The sequence below is a fragment of the Octopus bimaculoides genome, chromosome 30, assembly GCF_046866305.1.
Source record: "Octopus bimaculoides isolate indiv1 chromosome 30, ASM4686630v1, whole genome shotgun sequence".
NCBI lineage: Eukaryota > Metazoa > Mollusca > Cephalopoda > Octopoda > Octopodidae > Octopus > Octopus bimaculoides.
Genome location: NC_142957.1, coordinates 18483452 through 18508411, shown reverse-complemented (window position 1 = coordinate 18508411; position 24960 = coordinate 18483452). Strand labels below are relative to the sequence as shown.

At 37.4% G+C, this 24960-nt stretch overlaps 3 protein-coding genes across 5 annotated transcripts in view; 2 read left to right on the top strand and 1 right to left on the bottom strand.

Annotated features, from left to right (window-relative positions):
* LOC106878157 (UPF0489 protein C5orf22 homolog) overlaps positions 1-5596 on the top strand; it is a 13356-nt gene extending 7760 nt beyond the window's left edge. For both annotated transcript variants that reach the window (XM_014927295.3, XM_014927294.3), the window contains exons 5-9: positions 957-1198; positions 1917-2425; positions 2962-3071; positions 3942-4151; positions 4968-5596. In XM_014927295.3, the coding sequence (XP_014782781.1) occupies positions 957-1198; positions 1917-2425; positions 2962-3071; positions 3942-4151; positions 4968-5082 (1186 nt within the window). In that variant the 3' untranslated portion in view covers positions 5083-5596. The remainder of the gene's footprint in view (positions 1-956; positions 1199-1916; positions 2426-2961; positions 3072-3941; positions 4152-4967) is intronic.
* A 3750-nt stretch (positions 5597-9346) lies between these two features.
* On the bottom strand, positions 9347-13179 carry LOC128251290 (uncharacterized). Of its 2 annotated transcripts, none has more exons than XM_089346417.1 (4): positions 12964-13179; positions 10929-11000; positions 9941-10012; positions 9347-9781 (listed from the first exon to the last, which is right to left on the bottom strand). In XM_089346417.1, the coding sequence occupies exons 2-4, from the start codon at positions 10939-10941 to the stop codon at positions 9576-9578; spliced, it is 291 nt and encodes a 96-aa protein (XP_089202543.1). In that variant the 5' UTR covers positions 10942-11000; positions 12964-13179; the 3' UTR covers positions 9347-9575. The 2 variants fall into 2 exon arrangements, with proteins under 2 accessions (XP_089202543.1, XP_052834122.1); XM_052978162.2 differs by lacking the exon at positions 12964-13179 and adding an exon at positions 12382-12406.
* A 531-nt stretch (positions 13180-13710) lies between these two features.
* On the top strand, positions 13711-22065 carry LOC106878163 (uncharacterized). Its single transcript, XM_089346416.1, has 9 exons — positions 13711-13914; positions 16143-16243; positions 17253-17404; positions 18144-18291; positions 18441-18650; positions 19084-19259; positions 19961-20091; positions 20455-20526; positions 21658-22065. The coding sequence occupies exons 2-9, from the start codon at positions 16160-16162 to the stop codon at positions 21855-21857; spliced, it is 1173 nt and encodes a 390-aa protein (XP_089202542.1). The 5' UTR covers positions 13711-13914; positions 16143-16159; the 3' UTR covers positions 21858-22065.
* The last annotated feature ends 2895 nt before the right edge of the window (positions 22066-24960 follow it).

Here is a 24960-nt window from a genome sequence, read left to right as displayed (position 1 = left end):
GACTCGGCCGTCTTCGAAGCCAATTCGTAGACGAAGGCAGGTCTCCATGGCAACTCTCTCTTGGCGAGGTTCATTTCCTTACTCCCTTCACCACGGCTTCAGTGTCACACGCGAACAGGTGCAGGTGTACGCGTGTGAACGCCGACACCGTTGCCACCAGCAACAACAAGAACAGCGATATCGTCGCAAAGCCTTCGACCTCAAAAAAAGAGAAACGCCACCACCACCACCACCACCACCACAGCTTCACCGTCAACTGCCTCTGCCACCATCACCTCCTCTTTCTCCTCCTCCTCCTCCTCCTCCACCACAAATTTCGTTTTATGCTCTACCTAGTCAGATCCAACCGATCACACCTACCCTTCAATGCCATTCTAGAAATATACAATCTCATCGAAACTTTATAGCCACAAAATAAAGCATGATTAATTATAAACAATGTCAATGAAAAAGCATAACATTTGACAAGATAATCTGAATACGAAAGGGTTAAACTATAGTAGACAGATATATAGATAGACAGACAGACAGATAGATAGATAGATAGATAGACAGACAGACTGACTAATAGATAGATAGGTATCCCTCATTGGTTCATACATACATATATACATAGATAAGAGAGTAGGGTGTGATTTGAGGGAGATTTGGCTGCTGTTTCTAGCAGGTCTAGCTACCATGTAGAGGTATCCCTCATTGGCTCATGCATACATACATAGATAAGAGAGTAGGGTGTGATTTGAGGGAGATTTGGCTGCTGTTTCTAGCAGGTCTAGCTACCATGTAGAGGTATCCCTCATTGGCTCATACATATATACATAGATAAGGGAGTAGAGTGTGATTTGAGGGAGATTTGGGTGCTATTTCTAGCAGGTCAAGCTACCATATAGAGGTCTCTCTCATTGGCTCATACATATATTAATATGATAAAAGTTTTTGTATGGTTTTTGTTACAGGTTAAGTTGCAAGATCAACTATTTCATCAGTGAAGCCCTCTATGTCCCAGAAGAGGACCTTATTAACAAAAAGAGGGTCACCTTAATCACCATCACACTAGAACCTTCAAGCTGGTCCTCATCCCCGGCACCACCAGCCTCCGACACAACCACTCTTCATTGTTCCATAGAAGCCACAGTGACCGGAGCAGCAGCAACAGACTCACCACATGTGGCAGCAGTTGAACAGCCCTTCCCTGAAGGTATGGCACATCTTAACCCCTGCCATTAAAACCAACCGAGACTAACTTCATCTTCCATTTTTGTGGGGTTAATAGAATAACTTGCACTCCATCGGTTATGATGTTGAGGGTTCCAATTGATATGGTCAACAGAACAGCCAGCTCATGAAATTAATGTGAAAGTGGTTGAGTACTCCTCAGACACGCATAGTCTTAACGTAGTTCTCAAGGAGATTCAACTTGGCATAGAATGTTACAAGGCTGGCCCTTTTGAATTTCAGGTACAATTCATTTTTACCAGCTGTGTGCCCTGGAGCAATGTGGAATAAAGTGTCTTGCTCAAGGACACAACACATTGCCAGGAATTGAACTCTCAACCTTGCAATCATGAGCTGAACACCCTAACTGCTAAGCCACACACCTTCATGTGGATTGATAAAATAAAATAGCAGTGATATACTGGGGTAGATTTAATATTCCTCTAAAACATCTGAGATGTCAGTGGAATTATTAATAGAAGACTAACACTGTGAAAATGTGTCTGGCCATGGGAGAAATGTTTCCTGACATGCAAACAGGTGAGGGTTGGTGATAGGAAAGGCCCCTATCCATGGAAAGTCTGCCTCACCCAATTCCCTCTGATCCGTGCTTCTATGTAAAAGTAGACATTGAAACAATGATGATGATAATGACGATGCCCACAGATCAATAATTACATCATATTCACACTTTATTCCAGACTGCCAAATTTCAGCACCGAACCTTCTCAAAGACTCCAAAACAGAACTCACACTGAAATCTAATGATAATTCCTCCACAAGCTCAAACTCCACTCTGACATCAGAAGAACAGGATTGCCACCACCACCACCACCACCACAATGACAACAATAATCACCATCAAACGATTGCAAACATGGGCATGGTGCCAGCCAAAATTGAACCCGGACCTTCACCATTGAAAAAACCATGTTTGTCATCTGTCAAACTAGTTGAGGATATGACAAAGAGCTCTGCTCCATTGTCTTCTCCTGCTCGTCTCCCAGAACAAGTGCATGATGAAGCTTTGAGTTTGAGATTAAAATCTGTGTTTTCTTCCATAGCAAATCTCGGAGAAGGTTTAATCCTAGATATTGATTTGGATTTTTATTCGACAAAAAATCCGTTCTTGGAGATGTTTACCGATAAGCAATACCAGATGTTGAAGGAATTGTACCATTTCACAGAACCGGCATCCGATTCAGATCAGGTGAGTCTATACATATATATATGTAATAACGTAAGGTTAGAAAACAATAGGTAATTATGTTTTACTTTTAAGTTCAAAACGTGTCTGTAATTAACCACGGTTCAGTTGATTCATCATTTTTCATTTTGCCTACATTCAAAAGTGTGTTATATTCTTGGAGATTTTATGGTTATTGAAAAGACATTTACATCTATTTCTAATTCAGTACATGGCGAGGCAATTGGCTGATCACTTATTGAAATTATGTATATAATTATAGAATATTTCATATACATGTATGTATATATATATATATATATATATGTGTGTGTATGTATGTATATATATATATATATATATATATATATATATATATATATACATATATATACATATATATATGTATATGCATATATGTATATATAGATATGTATGATGATGATGTATGTGTGTATGTATGTACATACATACAAACATATGTATATATACGATTGTGGCTCTGATACCTTCCCCTATTGAAGTATAACTGTTATTTTCCATGTGGCGATTACCTGCAGGCCATCACAGAGTGCATTCAGTCGAGAATGAAACAACTGAAAGAACTGGAAGAGGTTTTTCGTAAGCTTGATAATGACCCCGGGACCCAGATTGATAAGTCCCTCCCAAGGTGAGATATTAACTCTATCTTTTTTCCATTCTCTGTCTGTCTATGTTTTCCAGCTATGCCAAGATCACGCAGTTTCTGGCATATCATACCATGATCCACTTTATATCAAAAGCTTTTGCAAAATCAAGGTATATTACGTCCACATTTGAGTTGTTGAGTAACTGCCTCAACACCCAGTTATAATGTTGTAAGAGCTGGGTCATATATATATATATGGACAATACGCGACTTGGTTGGAACAGTCCTTCCCGCAAAGCAAATTAAATAAAATTTGGAATTTTTTGCTGGGGGTGAAAGTGTTAACAAGAACAGGACAGTCTTATAATATGGACAGCAGCCTTGTATCTTCTCGTCTTTATTACACGACTCTTGTTCTTGTCCTGTCATACTTTAACCACCTGACACAAAGCCACCTTTCCTCTCTCTCAAATACTCTCTGCTCTTAGGTGATGGTCTATTTACCTGCCTTGCAAGTTATTAGGTGGCCTCACTAGTTTCTGGTGCCATAAAAAAAAAAGCACCCAGTTCAGTCTAGAGAATGGTTGGCATATTAGGAAGGGCATCCAGCTCTTGTGACTATGCCAAAGCAGACATTGGAGTTTGATGCAGTTGTGCAGCTTTCTGGGTCCTGTCAAACTGTCAAGCAAACTCTGCAGCGAAATAAGAAGTAGAACACCCTTGGTGCAAAGAGGTGGTGGCTGGCATCCTCAGTCAGAGCCGATGGTGGGGAAGCGAATGAGTTGAGGAGTAATAAACAGTGAGAAAAAGAAAGAACAAAAAACTGATCTACCATGGATGTTAGATGATGATGATGATGATGGTGATTACGATGTTCCATTTGTCTGTGTGTCTCTCTCTCTCTTCTTTCAGGAGTGATCTGCTGACCCGTCTTGTGGACAGTCTGCATAAAAATTCCTCGACCCCAGTCGACTTCCTTATCCTGCATGATGCTGGCTGCACGTGTGATGACACTGAACTGCCCCACCATGTAAGTTCTCTGCCACAAATTGAACAGTTGATCAAATACACGGACATTTTGGTGTCACACTTACCAAAACCAAAGCTGGTTACAATAGCAAGGTAGGTTGTGGTTATTATTATTAGCATTAGCATTATTATTATTAGTAGTAGTATTATTATTATTGAGGCAGCAAACTTGCAGAATCGTTAACACACCGGGTGAAATGCTTAGTGGTATTTCATGTCTTTACGTTCTGAGTTCAAATTCCACTGAGGTCAAGTTTGGCTTTCATCCTTTGATAAAATTAGCGACGTAATTGACTTAATCTCTTCTCCCAAATTTGAGGCCTTGTGCTTCCAGTAGAAAGGATTATTATTATTATTATTATTATTATTATTATTATTAAGGCAGCGAGCTGGCAGAATCATTAGATAAGCTGGACGAAATGCTTAGCGGTATTTTACCCGTTGCTATGTTCTGAGTTCAAATTCCGCCGAGGTCGACTTTGCCTTTCATCCTTTTGGGGGTCGATAAATTAAGTACCAGTTGTGTACTGGAGTTGGTCTAATCGACTGGCCTCCTTCCTCCCAAATTTTAGGCCTTGTGCCTATAGTAGAAAGGATTCCTCTTCTTCACATTATTATTATTATTACTATTATTATTATTATTATTATTATTATTATTATTATTATTATTATTATTATTATTATTATTATTATTATTATTATTATTATGTGATCTTATCACTATGTTAGCAACTATTGTAACACTCTTTACTTGGGTACAGGTTTTGTGGATGATAGTCAGATAATTAGGAACAGGGTGTGCGTGGTACCTAGTTCACTAGGTACAAGGGTTGAATGGTACCCTGTTGACTTCCAATATTCCCCCTTGATTGCCCCATATTCATTGGTCATTTCTCAATCTATTGACAGGTCAGTCTCAGACGAATATTGTCCTCCAGAGCAAGTGGAGAAAATCCAGGATGCAGTGGTCAGCCTACTGGACAGTCGCTATGCCCAGTTGCAGCTAGTGAAAAGCTATGAGTGAGTGTCCACTATGTAAAGGAGAAAGAACGTGGTCAAGCCTTCAGTGGACATTGGACGGAGAGAGACAATGTAACATGGTGTGCAGCACGGTCAGAGGTCAGCTGTCGTTGATGGTCATTTTCTAGGACTGGTCACTTGTAGTGGTCTCAGACAATTCATTTGGTGACAGACACTGATCACATCTCGGTGTTGGTCACTACAAATGCACATACACATACATTATCATCATCATTTTGGTGTCCACTTCAGGCCAGGCACAAGCATGGCTGAACGGATAAGAAACTTGCTTCCCAACCAAACGGTCTCAGGCTCAATCCCATTGTGTGGTACCTTGGACAAGTGTCTTCTACTATAGCCTCAGGTCAACCAAAACTTTGTGAATACACAGATTTCTATAACATAATCTTATGAATTGGTGTTGCAAGATTCCTGATGTGAGACCAATGTTTTAATTTCAGGATGGTCATTTTTTTTTTTTTATGTTTTGTCTGCCTAATAAACACACTGACAATATATTCGTTCTTCTCTCATTTATTCTTGTTCTTATTCTAACCCATGTCTATTGTCCCGAAATCTTTTGTCACGCATCTGTGACCTCCTCGGCAACACTTTCCATCCTCTTGTGTACACTTGCTTGTGGCTGTGTAGAGGCGCAGGCATGGCTGTGGGGTAAGAAAGTTGCTTCCCAGCCACATGGTTCCAGGTTCAATCGCACATTTTGTTTCCATTGGATAATGGAAACACAATGTGAACTGCTGCCTGCAAAAATTCCTCCTGAAAGTGACCTTATTCACCTACCCACCCCTGGATGGAATACCATGGATTTTATGAAGTCTGCACCTCACCCCTCCTTGCTATGCCCATCACACTATTGTACTTTGTTGTATTTCACCTTTATTCTTATTCTTATTCGACTTTATTCAAAGGGATAAACACACTTTCCCTCTTTTTAACTGACTTTTATACGTGTTGGCTCTCTAACACTTGAACCCTCTGATGAAGCCTCGGGGCACATCCATTATCCAAGCCTTGTCTGTTCATCCCTGCATATCAACGAAGTGATGGAGATAACCTGGAAGATTTTGTTGCTTTGTGGCAGAAACGGCCATAAGGAATGTAATCTCTGTCTTCCAGAAAACAAATAATGCAAGTTTATATTATTTTATAATGTTATAATTAAATAATGTTATTTATAATTTGAAGTCACCAGCCCATGCTTATAAATAACAATCCCCTTTCGCCGCCACATCCCACAGAACACTAACTAACAAAAATTTACTTCAGTCAGCTCGCTTCGAGGATGACCAAATGGACGGACCCTGATGAAGCTGCAACAACAATAATGCAAGGCTGCGTTGGCAACAGTAAGTGGTCAACGTAGTGGAAACAAGAGTAGGTCATTATAATTTCCTGTATATAAGTATAAAATAAATATTGTGGATGTACAGGTCTCCATGCTTGTTAATATTAATAATAACATGTATAAATATACATATAGGCGCAAGAGTGGCTGTGTGATAAGTAGCTTGCTTACTAACCACATGGTTCCGGGTTCAGTCCCACTGCGTAGCACCTTGGGCAAGTGTCTTCTACTATAGCCTCGGGCCGACCAAAGCCTTGTGAGTGGATTTAGTAGACGGAAACTGAAAGAAGCCCGTTGCATATATGTATAAATATATGTATGTTTGTGTGTCTGTGTTTGTCCCCCCAACATCACTTCGGCAAAAAAGAGACCGATAGAATAAGTACTAGGCTTACAAAGAATAAGTCCTGGGGTCGATTTGCTTGACTAAAGGCAGTGCTCCAGCATGGCCACAGTCAAATGACTGAAACAAGTGAAAGAGTATATACACAAATACACACACACACATAAGTGTTAAAAAAAATAAAAATCTAGAATGAGATTAAGTAACAAGCTTCGAAAAAAAATTAGCTGTAGCGTCAATTTGTTTGAGTAGGCCCTTTAATGTGGTGCTCCAGTATGGCCACAGTCCAATGACCAAAGGGGATAAAAAAGGGAAAAATGACAAATAAGATTCAGCAAGTAGAGTAAGGGAAATAATCATGACATATTTTGATTGATCAATCTTTAATCATGGTGGAGTAAGAGGCTTGAATTGTAAACCCTTTTTTTTTACCAATTTCTATGCAGAAAATATATCTTTTCATTATTTATTTTGAATCTGTATATAAGGAAGAATAAGTACACGGATTATTTTGGATCAATTATGATTTATTATGAAATGAATGCTAGAAATGAATGACAGATACCTCAGGGTACAGTGATCGTAAATTTTCATTCAAATATATATTCACTAGACATCCCTGAACGAAAATATACGGGATAATATGTTAAGAGGTTGATGGAAAGGAAAAAGATGGACGTTATCGACATTTTAATGTCTACTTTTCCATGCTCGCATGGGTGGGATAGAAATGGTTTGGTGGTCTTCCTTGAAATGAATGCCTTTCCTGTCAGTTGTTTGCAACCAAGGTGATATTTCCCCCAAGCCAGCTGTGATGCTGCGACAGAAGACCGGAAACGAATGATACAGCTTACCTGATTCTGTCAATCATTTCACGACTATCCACACCATGTGAAGACAAGGAGACACAGGAACACACACACACATGCATATACGTATGTATCCCCTTGATTCGTCATCATCATCATCATCATTGTTTAACATCCGTTTTCCATGCTGGTATGGGTGGGATGGTTTGATAAGAGCCTGCACTAGACCTCCGCGACTGTTTTGGCAGGACTTTTACAGGTGGACTTTGTGCTTTTTATGTGGCACAAGCACAGGAAAGGTCAGTTTTGGCAAGGTTTTTACAGCTGGATGCCCTTCCAAACTCCAACCATTTTACAGTGTGGACTGGGTGTTTTTAAGTGACACCAGGACTGGCAGGGTCACCAAGTACCTTGCAAGATAAAAGTCCTTTGAGATGAGGAGGAGGGGATCTTGTGTCAGATGATGAAAAATTGTAGTGAAACAGAGACAGAAACAGGTATCTTGCTATGAGGGAAATACAAGGTTACTCGGCCAGAGGGAGGGAGAGAGATGAGGGTAGAAATAGGTGTGCTGCTGTAAAAGTTATACATGGTTAGCTATATTACTCCTTCACAATATCAGTTAATCTCTGTCACCTCTCTTTTACATTGTCCTGTAATCCTCACAAGCCTTCCAATCATAATCTACCTCTATCTTAACCCTTTCATTACCGTATTTCTGTTAAGATGCTCTGTGTTTCTTTCAATTACTTTTAAATATAACAAAGAATTTAGTAAAATAACTTAGTTATTATTAAGTTAGTATTAGGAACATAAATTGTGACTAAGGATTGGTGGAAGATTTTTTAATTCAAAACTTATGAAAACAAGACATTTGTACTCAGAGCCTGAGGTGGTTTCAGCCAGGTTGGTAGCGAAAGGGTTAAACGATGGAACCGGTAACTACTCTTGTCTTGCCAGTACTGCCTGGCTGATGCCAGTACCACTTGACTGGTTCCCATGCCGGTGGCATGGAAAAAGCATCATTCAAGCGTGGCCGGTGCTAGTGCTGCCTGACTGGCACCCATGCTGGTGGCACTTAAAAAGCAGCCACAACACTCTTGGAGTGGTTGGTGTTAGAAAAGGTATCCAGCTGTAGAAATCTTGTACTTTCAGATTGGAGCCTAGTACAACTTTCTGGTTCGCCAGTCCTCAGTCAAACCGTCCACCCCATGCTAGGATGGACAAATGATTCCATAATCATTCAACAATGGAACTGGTTACAACTAGGTGCAGGTGTGGCTGTGTGGTAAGAAGCTTGCTTCCCAACCACATGGTTTCAAGTTCAGTCCCTTACACAGGTGTTTATAGGAGTCACAGACTGCGGGGTCCCAGATGGGGCACTTACCACTTACACAGGGACAGAGGGTAAGATGTTTCTTGTCTCTTCCAGATGATTCTTCCAGCTTCAGAACTCAGGGGATATTAACCCGAGCCAGGGCCCTACTTAATGATTAAATTTAGCTGATGTAATGAGTGAAACAAGCAGCATTTAAGACAGACTGTGGAGTTGAGAGGCCTACCACAATGACATCTCAGTCCCCTGCAGACGTCTGCTCCCTCTCTGATGAGTATGATGGAGATGAGGTGCTTGTCCATTCTCTTTTTCTAAAATATAAGGTACATAACTATTGATATCCTACAGGATAATAAAACTGCCTATATAACAAGGAGGTGCTTACACATACAACAACAGCAACAACAACAAACGAACATTTTCAAAGTTTATCTTTATTTCAAAAATTAATTTCTAAGAACACAGGAATTGAATCCTCTTTAATTTACAAAATTATCATCTTAAAGAAAGACATGTTAGACAATAAGGTTTTGGGTTGTGTTAGGGTAAAAAGAGGGTTGCCCTCATTGGAATGCATTAGACCATAGGACCCTGTTTGGTCAAGATTGACCTAGGGTCAAATAAGAAAAGTTTACGCAGAAGTTCACTTTGCTTCTGATGGTAGACATGCGACTGCTTCGGTACACTCGGCATCTTCGAGAGCATCCCGGAGAGTTTTGAGTGTGCGCTTCGCAGGATCACATGTTGTAAACCATTTGAGGAGCATCAGATGAGCGTGTTTTATATGGTCGTTAGGAAAGTCCTTTTTGAATACTTCCAGCTGAGCTTGTTTCAGTTCTAATTCCCTTCCTGTGAAAGAGAGAACAATAAGAAAAATTATTGTAACATCATCATCACCATCATCATTTAACATTCGTTTTCCATGCTGACAAACAATGTAAAAAAAAAAAACCTCAGGTAAAGGTAAAATTTGAAGAAACTAATTAAGTTCTGCTACTTTATACTCACCTATTTGCTGCCATCTGTTCCCTATCTTCTTTGAAACTTTCTCAAGAAGCTCCTCATTCAGTTTTGAACATTCTGAAATAAATATTCAAAGGTTTTGCAATCTATAAGAAGATTTCTTTATCTCTGTTAATAATCTACAAGCTGGACCTGTGAAAAATTCACAGGAAACATAAAAAATGTAGGCATTTGTAAATTGTGTGCTGGTGCCATGAGAAATGCTTCCATATTGTGACGGTTACAGAAATATAGAAGGAAGTGTAAAACTGGTAATTATTATAATCCAACCAAAATATCTCAGTTATGTAAACGCAAACAGAATTACTATTTAGCCTTAAAATACATCGTACGTATTCAAAGAACCTTCGTGGTTTAGGGGTACAGAATGCTCTTCTGGTATTCTTTTACTCTTTTACTTGTCTCCGTCATTTGACAGTGGCCATGCCGGAGCACCACCCTTTAGTTGAAGAAATCGCCCCTTGGACTTATTCCCTGTAAGCCAGGTGCTTATTCTATCAGTCACTTTTGCGTACAGCTAAGTTATGGGGATACAAACACACCAACATTGGTTGTCGAAGAATGGTGGTGGAGGGACAAACACACACATTCAGACACATACAAATATAAGCTATACACACACACACACACACACACACACACACACACACACACACATATATATATATATATATATATATATATATATATATATATATATATATATATGTATATGTATATATATATTTGTATGTCTTTGTTTGTTCCCCAACCATCACTTGACAACAGATGTTGGTGTGTTAACGTCCCCATGACTTAGCGGTTTGGCAAAAGAGACCGATAGAATAAGTACCAGGTTTACAAAGAATACATCCTGGGGTCGATTTGTTCGACTGAAGGTGATGCTCCATCATGGCCACAGTCAAATACCTGAAATAAATAAAAGAATAGAAGAATAAAAAAAACCAACCAGCTGCTATTATTTTATACTTACCAACTTGCGCCATTTTCTCTTTGATTTCTTTGCTGTCCTGTAGGGGGCACTGTTCTTCAAGCTTTGGACTCTCTGAAATAAATATTTACAAGTTTTTGCAATTTGTTGTGACATTTCTTTACTTCTAAAAATCTATATTTTATTATTACAAGACATTCCTATCAGAACTATAAACGGTAGCACATACATACATGCATACATATATACATACATACATACATACATGCGTGCATGCATACATGATGATGATGGCCGTCCACTCGTGACCGAGGAAGACCATTGCCGACCTTCAGAAACATTCTGCGCTCTAGGACTAACTTATATTTTGCATTTGCAGCTCCGTTGGTGGCTAGTGAGCCCTGCTCTCAACAAGCATACACGACTGCAAACACTGCAGACCAAGCATACATGCATGCATACATACATACATATGTAGCCCATCACTTGGGAAGCAAACTTCTTACCATACAGGCACGGTTGCCATTAGGAAGGGCATCCAGCTGTAGAAACTTAGCCAGATCAGATTGGAACCTGGTGCAGCCTTCTGGTTTGCCAGTCCTCAGTCAACCTATCCAACCCATGCCAGCATTAAACGATGATGATGATGATGATATATATATATTTATATAACAACAAACTAAATGCAATGATACAATTGTTATGATTTGGATTAAAACATATTTATTTAAGCTCTCCTTGTTTCATAAATTTATAGAGAGAGATACACAGACTGAATAAAATTTTACTGCATTTTTGACTTGGAGAAAAAAATATATATGTTTTCTTTACAAATGTTCCCTACCTTATGAAGACTATATCAGGTAAGCAAATGACCTTCTCTAAATGCATTAAAAGTATTATTTCAAAAAGATTCATTTCCTTTCACTTTGAGCATATAAAAGAGAAATTTAATCTGGGGTAAACTGAGTAGGCCATGACAAAATAAATCTTCTTCCTTTCTCCAGAATTACATATAAAAAAAACAACAACTCATACATTGACACCCAACCTTAGATATCAGAAATGCAACAAAATTTTAAAAAATCTAGGTCAAATTGAGGTCACTGAAAAATTAGACATGATATAAAATTAGTGAAACTCAACTGAGTGCCAAAACAACTCCACCACATAAAATGATTTTAAATAGTTTCTTTACAATTTACAGGCTTTCTTCCTTGTTATATTTAGACAGCATGAAGTTAAAGAGCAGAAATTATTGCAATTAGTTATGACTCATTTGATCTCTCTTAATTTTTGAAAATTTAAAATGATCAAAATAGACATTAGTGTGTGTGTGGGGGGGGAATTGACTTAGAAACCACCAGAGAAAAGAATATTTTGATTGTTAAACACCAAAATTTATCTAGATATTTTATTAGTAATCTCAGATTTGGATCAAAGTTGAGGAAAAGTTGCTTGAAAAAAAAGGAAAAAAAAAAAAAAGAGAACATACCCATCACCTGACTGTTTCAAACTTTCCTAAATATGATGCAATACCTGTAATGATTTCATACAGGTAGGGAGAAAATAACATGAAATTAGAAATTACCAATTTTACCCTGATTGCTAATTTTGCCCACCACCCCACCTGTATAAATCGCTCTATCATATATATGTATGTATATACATATGTATGTATATATATATATATATATATATATATATATCATCATCATCATCATTTAACGTCCGCTTTCCATGCTAGCATGGGTTGGACGATTTGACTGAGGACTGGCGAACCAGATAGCTACACCAGGCTCCAATCTGATTTAGCAGAGTTTCTACAGCTGGATGCCCTTCCTAATGCCAACCACTCAGAGAGTGTAGTGGGTGCTTTTACGTGCCACCAGCACAGGAGCCAGTCATGGGGCACTGGCAACAATCTCGCTCGAAGTCCTAGTGTGTGTGTATATATATATATATGTATATATATATATATATATATATATATATATATATATATATATATATATATATATATTGACAATAAAAGAAGGATAAATGGGTTTAGAAAACAAGCAGAAATCTAACAAACCTTAAGAAATAAGCACGACTGGATTCTGGATGGTCTTTGAAGAGTGTGTGAATGTGAAAAGATCAAGGAGTGAGAAAGAGAAAAGCAAGGACAATGAATGAAGAATGCAGAAGTAATGAGCAGGAGATAGAAAGATAGAGGGAGGGAGGGAGGGGGAGGGGCGAGAAAGAGTGGGAGAGAGACAGAAATAAGTTATGGGGAGGGAAAGAGAGAGAGAGAGAGAATGTGGTGTGGATATGTGGATGTAGTGAGCAGGAGATAGATAGATAGATAGATAGGTAGATAGAGAGAGAGAGAGAAAGGAAAAGAAAGGGAGAGAGAGAAAGAGGTTATGGAGAGGGAAAGAGAGAGAGAAAGAAAGAAAGAAAGAGAGAGAAAGAGAAAGAAAGAAAGAGAGAGAAAGAGAGAGAGAAAGAAAGAAAGAGAGAGGGGGAAAGAGAGAAAGAAAGAAAGAAGAAAGAAAGAAAGAAAGAGAGAGAAAGAGAGAGAGAAAGAAAGAAAGAAAGAAGAAAGAAATAAAGAAAGAAAGAAAGAGAGAGAGAGAGAGAGAGAGAGGGGAGAAAAAGAGAGAGAGAAACAGAGAGAGAGAAACAGAGAGAGAGAAACAGAGAGAGAGAAACAGAGAGAGAGAAACAGAGAGAGAGAGAAACAGAGAGAGAGAAACAGAGAGAGAGAGAGAGAGGGAGAGAGAGAGATAGAGAGAGAGATTAGTTAAGTATAGAAAGAGTAAGAGTGAGTGTGAGAGTGTAATGAAAGAAATCCATTCTCTCTGTTTGCTGTTATTGGTCGACCACTGTGACACGCAATCTCCAGTCGAACGATTCGCTAAATCTCCTCGCAGACTAATTTACTTTCAAACACAGCAACATCTGTAGATCGACCTCAGATCATCTCTTTGCTAACTTTAATTCGATTTTATCCCACCCTCAAGTCCTTCGCCGTCCTATTCTGGTAAGTAATAGAATTATTATTATAATTTATTATAATTTATTATAATTGTTTATAATTATTATTGTCGTTATCTTAATTCGTTGGGTTTCCGTTTTCCGTAATTTTATTTAATTAAAGCAAAGAATTAACTCTTTAGCCAAGTCCATAAGAAGAAGATCTTTCTCTGGCAACCACACGATTCTCTGAATCTGTGGATGAGGTTATATACATTGTGGGCTATTTCAGATCTCCATCCGTGGCGCACACGTAAACAGCCCCACCCTCCTTTAGAAAATTTTATTTTTGTATCCGGAATCCCATTTTTGGAGATTCCGATTCTGTAAAATATATATACACACTCATTTATATATATATATATATATATATATATATATATATATATATATATATATATATATATATATATATATATATATATATACATATATATATATATATATATATATATATATATATATATATATATATATATATATATATATATATATATATATATATATATATATATATCATATATATATATATATATATATATATATATATATATATATATATATATATATATATATATATATATATATATACGCTTTTACTTGTTTCAGTCATTTGACTGCGGTCACGCTGGAGCACCGCCTTTTAGTCGAGCAAATCGACTCCGGGACTTAGTCTTTGTAAGCCTAGTACTTATTCTTTCGGTCTTTTTTGCCGAACCGCTAAGCTACGGGGACGTAAACACACCAGCATCGGTTGTTAAGCGATGTTGGGGGGACAAACACACATACACATATATAGATATATACGACGGGCTTCTTTCAGTTTCCGTCTACCAAATCCACTCACAAGGCTTTGGTCGGCCCGAGGCTATAGTTGAAGACACCTTGCCCAAGGTGCCACGCAGTGGGACTGAACCCAGAACTATTCTATATATCTCTTGTCCTAAATTGCTCTTATCCTATATATATGACAATAAAAGAATGAGACCGCCCTCGATATTATGTAAAATAGAGGAATTTATTTATAAATATGATTTGTGAGAGTGTGCTTCTTTCTGATATGTTTTTTTGGCAAAAATAAAAGATATACCCGGTGTTTAGGGTTTCCATTACGCCGCAAACTGACGGTGTACGTATGCTTTACCTCCGCCATGTGTTTTTTTTTTCTAACACACACACACACACACACATATATATATATATATATATACACACACAATATATTTACAATGGATCGCGTTTTAGCTCTTATTTAAATTGATATATATATCTATATATATATGTGTGTGTGTGTGTGCATTCAGGTATTGAAATTAATACAGGTGACGTAATGTGGCCTTCACAAAGTGAAAAACGTTTTATGATTGTAATGTTAGTTGTTGTCGTGAAGGGTGGGGCAACTTCAAAAGTGGATTTTTAGATTTGAACTATATATATATATATATATATATATATATATTGTGATATTTTTGCGGCAGTAGAAATCTACTGATGCACAAATGCACAAAACGGAGAAAATGAAACAAATATGGACGACTTGTTCGGAAACGCCCCCGAATGGGGAATAGTTCTCAAAAACAATCCCGAATTGTTCCCCCCCACCCCGAATTCCTATGTCCTCGGAATCTACATAGTCTTCGGTATATTTGTAAAGAATTTCATTAAAAAATATCCATTTTCCTGAAAGTTAAGACTAATCGAAATGGACTCCGGTGAATTTTCCGAAATTCCACCCCCTCCTAAAACACTTATCCCCTAAAAGTTTTGTATATTCGGAATCAACATGGTATAACACATATTCGTAGAAAATTTCATTAAAAAATATTAATTTTTCTGGAAGTTATGATCATCCAAAGTCGGTGGGGTGACAGAACTCTGTAGCTACGCCCACCTCGCTGAGATATGATCCATAAATTCAAGTTCAAGATATACAGTTTCTCCACCTGGTTGATGGACAGACTGTACATTATTCCATTATTCAGGATTTAATTGTAACCAACCAGACTATAATAAGTAGAATAATGTAGCTGACCAAGAGACACAACATAATGACCGTTGTTAGGTTTGTTAGTGTCAAGAAGAACATTCAGATATAAATAATAATTTAGCGAAACTGGATTTTCCAATATTTCTAATATTTTATGTGATATGTTAGAACCAACAAATTCTCTGTATTGCTGTTCACCTCATTTTATAAATTTTAAAAAATCTGTTCTAATTTCTTTCTTTTTCTAGAATATTTCATTTAAAAGATGGAAGTTGATAAGAATATAAGCAAAATTTTGCTTGATGAAATTCAATATGTTCAAGAATATATTCGTAACAATTCACAGAAAGTAAGTTGTTGTGTTTATTCTCAAACTTGCTTATTTGTTTATTATTTTATTCACAATATTAAACATTCCTGACTAGGGTAAAGATCCCTTTTGGTCATGAAGGGGATTGCACCCAGAAAATTCCCCTCTGAAGCACAAGTCCAGGCAAGGTTGTTTATGGAAGACTAGCAGTCACCCATGCATACCAGCTTCCCCTCTCCATACCATCGATGCTATCCAAGAGAAAGGCAAAGGCTTCTGCTTGGCACCAGTGACTTCGCAACTCATTTCTACAGTTGAGTGAACTGGAGCAACATGAAGTAAAGTGTCTTGCTCAAGAACACAACATGCAGCCCAGTACGTGTTGTGTTTTTGCCTTCTCAAAGTTACTTATTTGTTTGTTATTTTACACACAATATTAAATATTCATAACTAAACAGGTATTTGTCCATGATATTTCATTTCTTTCTTCTAATGCTCATTATCATTAGATTTTATAAATACTTAACCATACCTTGGAGAGGGAAACTGAAAGAAGCCCATCAGTTGGGAAGCAAGCTTCTTACCATACAGGCACAATTTTTTATGATAATAAACTATTATTAACTACAATATCTCCATTTTCTTATTACTCATATAAATCAGATTGGAGCCTGGTGTTGCCATCTGGTTTCACCAGTCCTCAGTCAAATCACCCAACCCATGCTAGCATGGAAAGCAGACGTTAAACAATGATGATGATGATGATGATGGTGATATATATATTTTATTAATGAAGCTGTAAAGACATCACAAAAACTGTTACTCAGAGTTTCATGTTCCCGATGGTCTTACAAATTAGACCAGCATGGAAAGTAAAAGTAAAACGACGATGACATATGTACTTGGATGTGCATTCGTCTTTCCTCTCCATCTTTCCCTTTCATATCCCTCTTTTCTCACCCATGCACCTTCTCTACTATTTCTCCCTCTCTCTCTCTCTCTCTCCCCTTTAATATTTTTCACATGTCTTCTCTTTTCTTCACTTCAGATTAACGAGACCAATTCATGTGGTCTGACATATTTGATGGTTGCCTGTCAACTGGGCAACACTGATTTTATAAACTTCTTGTTAGAATCTGGGGCTGATTTGGAAGTAAGTGACAAAGAGGGTGATACAGCTTTACATTATGCTGTGTTTGGGTAAGTTAAGAATTACATAAATCAAATCTTCAGATCTGTTTTGTTTCTAAATTTCTTCCAATTCCAGACATCTTAAACGTCCGAAGATGCCATAGCAGTGCCAGTGTTACACAATGATAAAACGATAATAATAACCAACAATATCTTTGCCTCATTTTCTCCAGGAATCCTCTTCATTATTGTGAAGGCGCATGGCTCAGTGGTTAGAGCGTCAAGCTTACGATCATGAGGTTGTGAGTTTGAATCCTGGACAGGGCTGCGCGTTGTGTTCTTGAGCAAGACACTTTATTTCCTGTTGCTCCAGTTTACTCAGCTGTAGAAATGAGTTGCAACGTCACAGGTGCCAAGCTGTGTTTCCTGTATTGCAAACACACATAGCCTTCTATTTGCCTTTAGCAGATGGAAACTGAAAAAAGCCCATTGTATATGTATATATTTATGTGAATTTGTCCCTCCCACCATCTCTTGGCAACTGATGTTGGTGTGTTTACATTCCTGTAACTTAGCAGGTCAGCAAAAGAGACCAATAGAATAAATATTACGCTTAGAAAGTATAAGTCCTGGGGTCGATTTCTTCGATTACAAAACCCTTTAATGTGGTGCTGCAGCATGGTCGTAGTCAAATGACAAACTTAAAAGAATAAAAAATGCGTACTGACAGACATGTTTGTATGTTTGATTTTTACATATTGAACAAGAATGTGTATTTAATGTAATTATGTCAATTTTATCCATTCAGACATCAGTGTGATGGGGTGGCCCTCATGGTCTCCAAGGGTGCCAATATTAACTGCCAAGACAAGTCTGGCAACACACCTCTCCATTATGCTGTAGGGAAGAACTATGAAGATGTGATGGAAATCATATTAAACACAAAAGCAACTCAGGTCAGTATATATATATATATTTTTGATATACGATGTTGATTTTGGGTTAAATTATTGTATAATTGTATGCAAAGATATGAAAAATAAAATTGTTTCTTCAAAGATATAAATTTTCATTCTCTATTCTTTTTTTTTAAATCTCTATAAAGAGTGATGTGGCAGTGGATATCAAGAACTGTAACAAAATGACACCCTTGCTCCAAGCCATCTCCGGGGGTCACCTCAGAATGATCCACAAGCTACTTTCTCATGGCGCAGATATAAATGCTGTCGACAATGATGACAACAATTGTCTGCACCTTGCTGTGAAGAAAGGGATGTTTCATTCGGAGGGTGAAGCCTTGGGCATTTTAGACGAGGTAAGTTATAAAATTGTTTGTAAATATTTGTTTGCATGTGTGAGAGAGACAAACAGACAGACAAAGTTTGTCACGTCTGAATTCACACCCATCAAACCCCTACTTTTAGCATTAAGTAATCCAGTCTTTCTTGATAACCCTACATATATATTATGATATACTTCTGATATAACATACATGGTTTGTTGTCATGTTGTTGTTATATTTATATGTACAATACTCTCCCATAGATATTTCTCTTACTATGGCCAGTTGGCTTTATCGAGCCCCATGTATAGATAAGTTCTTGTTGGTTTGTTGTGTTTTGTGTTTTATTATTGGGATATTTGTTCCTTTATATTTCCTATATTTGATTTGATGCCATGATTTTTGCTTATAATGTATATATTTGTGTAATACTGCAATCACCCTTTTATACATTCATTGTTTGTAGTGCTGTGCTATGCTTGAATTGGGAAAGAATGCCAGGCTCTCCGGTGCAGTAATAGCTACTTATCTAGCTCTGCAGGGAGCCAACTTTTACCATAGAAATCACAATAATGCTAACCCATTGGACCTTGTTGAGAACCCAGATTTGAAAGAAAAATTAAAATCCAATTTCCCATCATTGTAAGTATTCCCTGGCAAAGACAAAAAAACAAACCAGTGAATTTTCCATTTTGTACATAATCATGTTTATATGCTTGTTTAGTTTTAATTCTACCAATACATTATACTGTTACTAGTGTCTTGAGCAAGTAAGAAGAACAAAAAATAGAAAATGCAGTTGAAAGGGGATGAAACAAAGAGGAGCATCCATTTTGATTATATTCACGTGACTGGTTTTGTTGACAGATATACCTCACCCCCCACCTACGTCTCTCAGTTGCCTCTTTTAAAGATATATGACCGATAGGAAACTGTAGTACTAAATAATGAAGGGAATGAACATATTTTGGCATTGTTATTTCGAAATCAGTAGAATTTATCTGTCTTCCAACATTTTTATTCTCTCTCTTCTCTGTGCCAATCAGTCACCACCACGTGGACAAGTTATGAGAAAATGTTTGTAGATCAATGACTTCTTCAGATATACCAGTAAGACTACATCACATTTGTGATGTAGTCTTACTGGTATCTACCGTGTCTCGTAAATATTCACTACTGTAATATTTGTAATAAGTGAATCAAACTAGAGCCTGGGGCAGCCTTCCAGTGTGCCAGCCCAGTCAAACCGTCCAACCCATACCAGCATAGATAACAGATGTTAAATGATGATGAATGTTATTGATGAAAGCTAGTGATGAGATTATTTGTATCTTGTTCCACAGATGTCTGTTTTGTGAAGTTAAAGCATCCACACTGAAATGCCAGTCATGTGGACACGTGGTGATATGTGAGGAATGCGGTATCAAAACATGTCCTGAATGTCAGAAACACATAACTAGAAAAAGTAGAATCGGTAAGAATACTATTTCATGATGTCTGTCTGTTTGTCTCGTTGACTTCATTGTTGTTGTGTTGACCCAAGGCTGTCATGATCTGGCAGATTTATGAATCAAAAGTGTTCCATGTGTCTTTTCTTTTTGATGGTATATCTATCACGACATCCACTTACATTGTAAGGATTATGTAGAATGTCTTACTAAAGAGAAAAGGCTTAGGTTTATGTTGTTGTGGTACCACTGTAGAAAGTATAAAAATGTTGATCCAAGCCATGGGGGGACCATTGATAAAAGGAATACCGCATGATAATAAAATATAGATTATCAACAGAGATATAAGAAATTTTACAAATTTCAAAATTTGAATATATTTATTTCAGAGAGTCCAAAGTTGAAGGAGAAGGATCTATTGAAAGTGGCCAAGAAGTTAGGGAGTAACTGGTGGCAAGTGGGTGAGTATAAAATGACAACACCTAATTGCTTTTTATAAAGTTTACTTTCACTTGAGCTATTTTGTTTATCAAAATGGCTGAGAACCAGTTCCATTCCTAATTTCCAATTGAAAGGTTAACTCTGAAGATATTAAAGAGATTGATATTACTGGAATTTCAAAAAATTGTCCACCAAGGTTAGCACCGAGGTTGGTAATAATGGCTAAATTAGAAGACGCGATAGAGTTAATATTGTCTTATGGAGCTGGAAACTAAAATTCGTTGTTTAAGAGTAAACAGGTGAGTGAGTTCGTGTCCACAGCTAGCCACCTACACTTTTCTCTACAAAATAGGGGTAGTTTATCCTGTTCAGGCTATATTATTAACATTATTCTGCGATTGAGAATTTTAAAAAATCATTTAACTTTCTAAAGACATCTCAACGCTTCTAAAAGCAAACTTTGTTTGTATATTTACGTTTGTCTTAATTTGAATTTAATTAATGGACAATGTTTTTATTTGTTTTACATTTTAAGTAAGTCTGTTGCTAAATTATTGTAATGAAGGAAATATTTGTTAACAACCAGAATAAGTTTTCTTTATTCCTGTTAAAGACTTCAAGTTAGGTTCTTTTTGAAATGATTGAAAGCATTATTGTATAAGAAGTCAATAAATGATCCTATTTATATCAACATATTGGAAGATGTCCAACCACACATATGTAGATGCTTCAATAAAAAGAGGCTTAATAGAGGTCTCACTGCTCAATCATATCATATTCTCCCCAGGGCAAAAAGAGAGGATTCCCCTAATGTGACTCTTTGGATGGTGTTAATTGATTCTTTAGGTTCTCGTATGCTGTCACCTACATAACCATTTCTCCTGCCATCTCTTTACCAGAAATTCTCTCAAATGTAATTTTCAATACTTTTAAAAAATTTTTTCTCCATTTTAATCTTCTTTTCCAATGTCTTTGTTACGTTTTTAATCAGCATTTTTACAAACAGAGAACAATGTCCTACATTTTCCATGTTTTTTAACTATTTTCAAAATTTCTCTCTTGGTGGAGTTTCTTTGTTAGAACAACTTACAGGACACATCTTTTATATCATGTTATAATTATTTCTTCTTTTTTTTTTGTATCTTTTGCAGGGATTTTCTTAGGAGTTAAAACCTCCGAACTGGAAATTCACGATAATTCTAAAGACAATGTGAAACAAGGCTACGTGGTGTTGCACAAATGGTTTAAAAGTTGTGACCTAGAGAAACGAACATTGAAAACACTTGAAGATGCTCTCAAGGAAGCTGAGTGTGTTGATGCACTCAAATCTCTATCAGCAGATGTAAAGTGAAGCTCTGTGTAAATGTTGTTGTTTAGTTTGAGGTCAATCTCGACCAAATAGAGACTTTTGGTCAAATGCAAGGTGATAAGGTATGTCTGGTGGTCGATTTGGCTACTACTTCTAGCAGATCTATCTATCAGAAAGAAATCCCTTTACTTGTTTGGCTCCGTTGTTGTTAGAGGTTAACTTTTGAAATAAAGATAAATTTTAAACTGTTCCTTTGTTGTTGTTGTATGTCTAAGCACCTCCCTAAACACTTCCGTTCTTATAAAGACAGTTTCAATATCCTCCGGTATATTCATAGTTATCTCCTTTTAGCTGTAGTTTAGCGGACGTTAAACGATGATGATGACATACATATATATATATATATATATATACACACACACACACACATCGATGTCTTTTCACTTAATATATCATATAGAAATAGTATTTCTATATAATATGTGATGTATCTCGGGACATTTCACTTTGTCCTGTTGTGTTTCAGGCTAGGCCTTTCCAAAATATGGTGGTGGTTGCACAAGAATTCAGGGGGTTTTGAATGCAATTAAGAATTATTTTCATTTTATATTCTAGCTTTAGGATTAATATTTACTGATTTCTGCAGTTTTTCCTGAAAAAAATGAAACTTTGTGATTCTACACTTAAAAATAAATCCAAAACTTTAAAATCCAATAATAAAACTGTGCTGAAACTTCCTTTCATATTAAAATAATGACACAACATTTGTTTATTTTAAATTCCATGTGAAGCACATGGTTCAATGGTTAGAGTATCAGGATCAAAATCATGAGGTAGTGAGTTCGTTTCCTGGACCAGGTTGTGTGTTGTGTTCTTGAGCAAGACACTTTATTTCACGTTGCTCCAGTTCACTCAGCTGTAGAAATGAGTTGTGACATCACAGGTGCCAAGCTGTATCGGCCCCTTTGCCTTTCCCTTGGACAACATCGATAGCACAAAGACGAGCAAGCTGGTATGCATGGGCGACTGCTGGTCTTCTGTAACCAACCCTGCCTGGACTTGTGCCTTGGATGGTAACTTTCTAGGTGCAATCCCAGGGTCATTCATGACCGAAGGGGGTCTTTACCATTTGTGGAAAACCCACAGTGACCCCCCCCCCCCACTTCTTTCCAAATAACTTCAGATAATGAAAATGAACCCGTTTTTCCCTACAATACTTCATACAACTCAACTTTTATTGCACTTTAATTTGCAATTAAAGTTCAAGATTTTTACATCATATACTCAGAGGAAATTCTAACACTTCTCTGAACTCCTGAAACATGAATCAGTTGTGGATGAAACAGTGATTGATACTATGCAACAAAGACCTATCATTGGCTCCTTAGACTCCTCACCCTCAATAGATGAAGTAATGACATCAATAAGTAAATCGAATCTTGGTAGGGCACCTGGAAAGGATGGAATTTGTGTTGAGGTCTTGCGATTTGGTGGTAATTACATCACACAGTCCCTTCATGAACTTATTAGTGCAGTCTGGAGGGATGGTGCAATCCCTAAGGACAGGAAGGATGCAATTATTCTTCCTCTATATAAAGGAAAAGGAGCCAGAACAATGTGTGGAAACTACAGAGGCATTGCTCTACTATCAGCTGCTGGCAAGGTTCTGGCAAATATTCTTCTTACTCGTCTGAATGGGTGTCTCGTAAGTGATGTCCTATCTGAATCTCAATGTGGCTTCCGATCTGGTAGAGGGACAATGGATATGATTTTCACAGCAAGACAGATGCAGGAGAAGTGCTATGAGCAGAATATGGATCTTGTCCAGGTATTCATTGATTTAACAAAGGCCTTTGATACTGTAAATAGGGCCTTTCTATGGAAAATACTTGGCAAACATGGATGTCCGGATCACTTTGTATCTATAAGGACTGTGTCAAGTCCTCATTAAAGGCCTGTGATATGCAGGACACTGACTGGGAGAACAATGCCTGTCATCTCCACGGATGGAGGAAGCAGGTTAAGGAGGGGATCGACACTTTTGAGAGAGCACGTATCCAGCATGAAGAACTTGAGCGAGCTGCGCGAAAGCACACAGCTCGTATAGTGAATGGGGAAAGCTTAATCTGCAATGTTTGCAGTTGTGTATGCTTGTCAAGAGTAGGGCTCATTTAGCCACCAACGGAGCCGCAAATGCAAAATATAAGTTAGTCCTAGAGCGCACAATGTTCCTGAAGGTCGGCAATGGTCTTCCTCGGTCACGAGTAGATGGCCATCATCATCATATATATATATATATATATATATAGGAATCTTGCAGGTGTGAAGTGGATTCGATCCACTATACCCAAATTTGAATTAACACTGCGTCAGAACTTTTCCTGCGGTGGAACAACGGCTTTGATCTGACAGCAGTTAGATATGTCCCAGACGCCTTTAGCTAGGCCGAAGCGGTGTCTCCACCACTTGACCTTTTCTACTCCATCAAATCTAGAATAGAGATAACAAGACCGCCAGCTAAATCCTTTGTACTCACTAACCTTCTAGATAGCTATAAAGACAGGAGACCCCAAGCAAAGTTTCTTTTTAGTCACCAGTCGGTGACGACTCAACAGCTTAGTCACCAGTTGGTGACGACTGGACATCTAGAGCCATGGACACAAGCAGGCAGCCCCTAAAAGACAAACGGCCAGAGGGAGAAAGAAGTTTACTGTCGGCCACTGTGAGACAACGTCGCACACCTTATAACTATTATGAGCTCGCATCCTTTTCTCTTTAACACTACCATCTCTCTATATATATAAATATTACTATGAGAAAGTGTACATACAGATACAGGCCGAAATTCTTTACCTTGTATGCTTTACGTACAAACTGTTATACTATTACACTAACCTACCCGTCGTGGTATGGCAACTATGAAAGTAATGGTAATTATATATTTCTTATAAAAATGTTGATCATCTTCATCTTATAACCAGTACAATTGGTAATCTCCGACTTTCAACATCTTTCAACCGTTACAATTGGTGACCCTACCGTTACATATATATATATATATATATATATATATATATATATATATATGTATGTATGTATATATATACACACATCTATATATGTGTGTCACTAAAGCTATTCATAC